Source organism: Zea mays, chromosome 6 (genome assembly GCF_902167145.1).
Source record: "Zea mays cultivar B73 chromosome 6, Zm-B73-REFERENCE-NAM-5.0, whole genome shotgun sequence".
NCBI classification, from domain to species: domain Eukaryota; kingdom Viridiplantae; phylum Streptophyta; class Magnoliopsida; order Poales; family Poaceae; genus Zea; species Zea mays.
In genome coordinates, this window is record NC_050101.1 from 155,897,627 (window position 1) to 155,903,626 (window position 6,000).

The 6,000-nt window shown below is 55.9% G+C and overlaps 1 protein-coding gene across 1 annotated transcript in view; it reads left to right on the forward strand.

The window, feature by feature from the left end:
- LOC103631512 (protein TRAUCO) overlaps positions 1-5,674 on the forward strand; it is a 35,441-nt gene extending 29,767 nt beyond the window's left edge. The window contains exons 2-3 of the mRNA XM_020540134.2: positions 4,041-4,594; positions 5,414-5,674. Coding sequence (XP_020395723.1) covers positions 4,041-4,594; positions 5,414-5,427 — 568 coding nt within the window. The 3' untranslated portion in view covers positions 5,428-5,674. The remainder of the gene's footprint in view (positions 1-4,040; positions 4,595-5,413) is intronic.
- The last annotated feature ends 326 nt before the right edge of the window (positions 5,675-6,000 follow it).

Below are 6,000 nucleotides of genomic sequence, written 5' to 3' on the forward strand. Positions count from 1 at the left end.
ATCGGCAGCTTCGGAGATCCCAGGAGTTCCCAGGGCGCACGTACGTGCCCTGGAAATTGCCGGCGAAGGCTTGGACCAGGTCGTCCCAGTTGGAGATCTGCCCCGGAGGCAGGTGCTCCAGCCAGGCGCGTGCGGTGTCGGAGAGGAACAGGGGGAGGTTGTAGATGATGAGGTTGTCATCGTCCGTTCCACCTAGTTGGCAGGCCAGCCGGTAGTCCGCGAGCCATAGTTCCGGTCTCGTCTCCCCTGAGTACTTTGTGATAGTAGTCGGGGTTCGGAACCGGGTCGAGAACGGCGCCCGTCGTATGGCGCGGCTGAAAGCCTGCAGACCGGGTGGTTCGGGCGAGGGTCTCCGATCCTCCCCGCTGTCGTAGCGTCCCCCGCGCCTGGGGTGATAGCCTCGGCGCACCCTCTCGTCGAGGTGGGCCCGACGGTTGCGGTGATGGTGCTCGTTGCCGAGGCGACCTGGGGCCACAAGCGCTGTGTTGCGCGTGCGCCCGGTGTGGACCGAGGCTTCCCGCATGAACCGGGAAGTCGCGGCGCGATGTTCTGAGGGGTACCCCTGCCTTCGGGAGGTGGAGCTTTCGGCCCGTCGGACCGCGGCGTCCTCCAAGAGATTCTTGAGCTCTCCCTGGATACGCCGCCCCTCGGTGGTTGATGGCTCCACTGGAAGTCGGTGGCGGCCTCCCTGGATACGCTGCAGCCAGGTTCTGGCCGACTCCACTGGAAGTCGGTGGCGGCCTTACCCTGACATCGTCGGCGATGCGGTGCTGGTTACCCTGGGGTAGGTGACGCACTTCTCCGGCCGGAGGTTGGCCCGCCCACTCCTGCCCGATGTCCCGGCGGATCGGCTCAAGTGTTCCTGCTCCCTCGTCGAGCCTGACCTGCATCTCGCGGATTTGCTCAAGCTGTGGGTCATGACCCCCCGCCGGGACGGGGACCACAGCTAGCTCCCGTAGGATGTCAACGCGAGGCACATGCCTAGGGAGATCACCGTTCTCCGGCATACCAAGATGGTTGCCTTTGTTGGGACCCCCTAGATCGACGTGGAAACATTCACGACTTGGGCCGCAGTCCTCGTCGTCGAGGCTGTGGCTACCGTCAGAACAGTCGGAAAGGCAGTAGTCGCACACGGTCATAAAGTCCCGCATGGCACTGGGGTTACCAAGTCCGGAGAAATCCCAACAGAAGTCGGGCTCGTCATCTTCCTCGGACCCCGAGGGCCCATAGGTCGAGACGGCCATCAGCCGGTCCCAGGGTGACCGCATACGATACCCCAGAGGGTTTGGACTCACCTCTACGAGAGCGTCCACCAAAGCGAAGTCGCTTGGCGGGTCGAGGCTGAATCCAAAAGGCGTGAGATGGAAATCGGTTGGTACCTCTTGGTCGACGGGCGGTGACGAAGTCACGTCTGGGACTGACTGCACCGTCGTCTCAGGTACGAGGGTGACGCTCAGCAAGTCCTTCGCGAGCGTGCTGGCGTCGTCCGTTTGGTTGGGATTGGCGTGTCGCGGGGAGACGGCGCTTGTCTTCGTCTCAGACGCGAGGTTGATGCTCGACGTGCCCCCCATTGGGGCGCCGGCGCCGTCGACTCGCTCGGTAGCCGACGAGGTGCCGCCTCCTGCTTTGGCCTTGGTTGCCCCGCCTCCTCCTCCGTCGGTGGGGGAGGGGACGGGGCGAGCTCGAATGTTGTTCTTCCACCACGCGGGGAAGACGTCGTCGATTCCGCCACCGACGGGCGGGCTGTCGGCCGACATTGTCGCTGTCGCACGACGGGGGAAGGAGTATCATGTCGTAGCTGCCGCCGAGGGACATGAACTCAAGACTCCCGAAACGGAGCACCGTCCCGGGCTGGAAAGGTTGCTGGAGACTGCCCATCTGGAGCTTGACGGGAAGCTGTTCGTCAACACGCAGCAGGCCCCTACCTGGCGCGCCAACTATCGGCGTTTCGAACCCGGGGGGTCCCTGGACCGACGAGTAAATTATCGCCGCGTGCCCCAGCCCAGATGGGTCGGCGCGAGACGGAGCGCGAAGGGGGGAGGCAGCCGGAGGGAGACGGGCGTGAGAGGTGGAATCCCACGGCCTTCATATTTGTCCTGCGCCCAGGTCGGGTGCGCTTGCAGTAGGGGGTTACAAGCGTCCACGCGGGAGGGAGCGAGCGGCCTCACGCGAGCGCCGTCCCGTCCTTCTCCGCGCGACCAACCCTCGTAAGAGGGCCCTGGTCCTTCCTTTTATAGGCGCAAGGAAAGGATCCAGGTGTACAATGGGGGGTGTAGCAGTGTGCTAACGTGTCTAGCGGAGGAGAGCTAGCGCCCTAAGTACATGCCGTCGTGGCAGCCAGAGAGGTTTTGGCACCCGGTTCGTGTGGTGTCGTGGCCGTCGGAGGAGCGCTGGAGCCCGGCGGAAGGACAACTGTCGGGGCTGTCGAGTCCTTGCTGACGTCCTCTTGCTTCTGTAAGGGGGGCTGAGAGCCGCCACCGTCATAGAGCGTGCGAGGCGCCATCATTACTTGTTTGGCGGAGTGAGCCAGATGGGACGCCAGTCTTGTTCCCCGTAGCCTGAGTCAGCTTGGGGCAGGGTAATGATGGCGCCTCCTGTTGACGTGGTCGGTCCGTGCCCTAGTTTGGGCGAGGTGGAGGCTCCTCCGAGGTCGAGTCCGAGCCCCCGGGTCAGACGAGGCGTAGACCGTCGGCTGATGCCAGGGCTGAGTCCGAGCCCTGGGGTCGGGCGAAGCGGAGTTCGTCGTCCTTCGGGGCTAAGCCTGAGTCCGAGCCCTGGGGTCGGGCGAAGCGGAGTTCGTCGTCTTCCGGGGCTGAGCCCGAGTCCGAGCCCTGGGGTCGGGCGGAGCGGAGTTCGTCGTCTTCCGGGGCTGAGCCCGAGTCCGAGCCCTAGGGTCGGGCGAAGCGGAGTTCGTCGTCTTCCGGGGCTGAGCCCGAGTCCGAGCCCTGGGGTCGGGCGGAGCGGAGTTCGTCGTCTTTCGGGGCTGACCCCGAGTCCGAGCCCTGGGGTCGGGCGAAGCGGAGTTTCCTATGGCGCCTAGGGCCGGACTTGGCCGCTGTTAGCCTCACTCTGTCGAGTGGCTCAGCAGTCGGTGCGGCGCAGGCGGCGCTGTCCTCTTGTCAGACCGGTCAGTGGAGCGGCGAAGTGACTGTGGTCACTTCGACTCTGTCGACTGGGGGGCGTGCGTCAGGATAAAGGTGTCAGGCTACCTTTGCATTAAATGCCCCTGCGATTTGGTCGGTTGGCGTGGCGATTTGGCCTAGGTTGCTTCTTGGTGAAGACTGGGCCTCGGGCGAGCCGAAGGTGTGTCCGTTGCTGGAGGGGGGCCTCGGGCGAGACGTAGATCCTCCGGGGTCGGCTGCCCTTGCCCGAGGCTGGGCTCGGGTGAGGCGTGATCGTGTCCCTCGAATGGACCGATCCTTGACTTAGTCGCACCCACCAGGCCTTTGCGGCTTTGTGCTGATGGGCGTTACCAGCTGAGATTTAGGAGTCTTGAGGGTACCCCTAATTATGGTCCTCGACAGTATGTCTTTATGAAGACACAACTCCAGCTTTAAGCAAGACACAACTTTACTAATACAACTTATATAAATAAGTTATATCTTAGAGAATTTTATTAAAGAATTTAGTAAATAAGATATACTCTCTCTGTTCTAAAATATTAGTCATTTTAGCTATTAGTTTTTATGTCTATATTGAAATGAATGTTAATAAATATGAATTCACTAATTTGGTAGAGGGACTAAGATTTAGACGCACTCTATTATATCTCTAGTTGTATCTTCTATTTAAAAAACCGCACCTTGTAACGATAGTTCAAAATTTATCCATTTTCTATCTGATCTATCTCTACTACTCCTTAAGATGATAAGGAGGGCGTCCACACCCTCACCACGGCTCCGCCCGTTCCCCCCACCCTGCTAATCTCGCCGCCACCACGCCGCGCGAGCGCCGCGCACGCCCCCGTCTTCGCTCTCTCCCCAGAATCGCCTCAATCCATGCTCTCTCCTCGCCCCATCCTCTCGATCCGGTGCCGCCAGAGGCTCCAACCCCAGGCCCAACGCCGGCGGCGAGGAGGAGTTCCTCCTCGTCCCCGCGACCCGCCTCGCCGCCGAGCGCTCCGACGACGCGCCCGACCAGCCTGTGCTTCTCTCCCGCGTCTTCAAGTCCGAGCGCATCGAGCTCTCGGAGGACCGCCTCACCGCGGCCAGCACCAAGGGCTTCCGCATGGTGCGCGCGACCCGCGGCGTTGCGGCAGGGGCGTGGTACTTCGAGGTCAAGGTCGTGCACCTCGGCCCCACCGGCCACACCCGCCTTGGATGGGCCACCAACAAGGCTGACCTCCAGACGCCCGTCGGCTTCGACGCCTATGGGTTTGGGTACCGTGACGTCGATGGCGCCAAGGTGACTAAGGCTTGGAGGGACAAGTACGCTGATGAAGGGTACGGGGAAGGAGATGTCCTGGGGTTCTACATTTCTCTGCCTGATGGGGAGCGGTATGAACCGAAGCAGCCTGACCTGATTCAGTACAAGGGAATGCCTTTTCACGTCCAAGTCCCCAAGGAGGAGCAGAAGACGCCGGATCCTGTCCCTGGTGAGTACTCATTTTGTTTGCCTTTGTTACATTTTTAGTAACTTTGTCATATTATTTTTTGGTCCCATAGAAGGGCACGTGTGAGTCTTTTACATAACCTTCCTAATAAAATCCCTGACCTCGACCTTCACCTGATGCCTTCCTTTTGACAATTTCTGTAACTGTGCAGTCTGTGGCATGACAATTTCTACCATAATTCTTTAGATTTAATTCTGAACTGTGAGTCCAAGAAGTACCAAAGAAAAGGTCCAAGCTATAACATTACAAAATTTACTGATAATTTGCAGAATCATGACAATCTGGAGACAATTTTCAAACTATAACAAATCATGAATAACTATAGAATATCTTAGGGTCCAAGTCATGATCTGTAAAAGGACAAGTATAAAAACCCTTTTTCTAAACTTATGTATGATACAATCTATGTACTAACAAGGCAAGAACAATAGAGCATGGTGGGCGGGGGGAGGCAGGAACGAGCGGCGGAGGAGGTGAAGCTCGACACCGACAAGGGTCCTTAGTGTTTTTTTGAAAATTTCTGACTGAATTATTGATAAGTATGCAGCTCGACATTCCTATATATGCATACTGGTGAATTATAGATTGTATCATACATAAGTTTAGAAAAAGGCGCTCACGACTATGTAAGCTGAATTACAACATAAATACACCTTGTTAGCAATATATGTTTTATTCCTAATAGTCAGTAGGTATGTGCCCGTTTGCTTACCTCGTTATTTTTATTATTTTCATTAGTGATCTTATGTGCCCGTTTGCTTATGTTCATTAAAACATGCATGTCTGTTTCTTGTTATACAGGTACCCTCTTCTGATCAATCGAAATAGGCAATTTGCATTGCCCTCTTCTGATCAATCGAAATATAGGTACCCTCTTCTGATCAATCGAAATAGGCAATTTGCATTGCCAACAATGAGATTATGGCTGGTTCATATGTTCATTAAAACATGCATATTTTTATTATTTTTATTAGTGATCTTACAAATGTGGATTAGAATGGCTGGACATCAAGTTTTCCTCAACGAGGGAGCTGAATTACAAAATGGCAATATATGCATACTTATTATGGATTGTTTAGAGCACTTACATAGCTGTTTGTTAGGAATGTTTCCGACCTATGTTGCAACGACGGAGGAGGTGAAACATTATTTTGGTACAAGCTCGACACCGACACCGATACCGACAAGGCTCTATAATAGCAAATATCTTTTGCTTTCTACTTAGATGACATCTATTAAATATAAATTTGTGTACAACAATTTCCTGCCAGGTCAATGAATCTGATCAATGAAGGGTAAGTATTTCTATTTCTTAATACATTGGTTGATCATTCAGAGGTCAATGAATCTGTCCGGTAAGTCCTCCTTGATTTGTACAATCTAGAGTG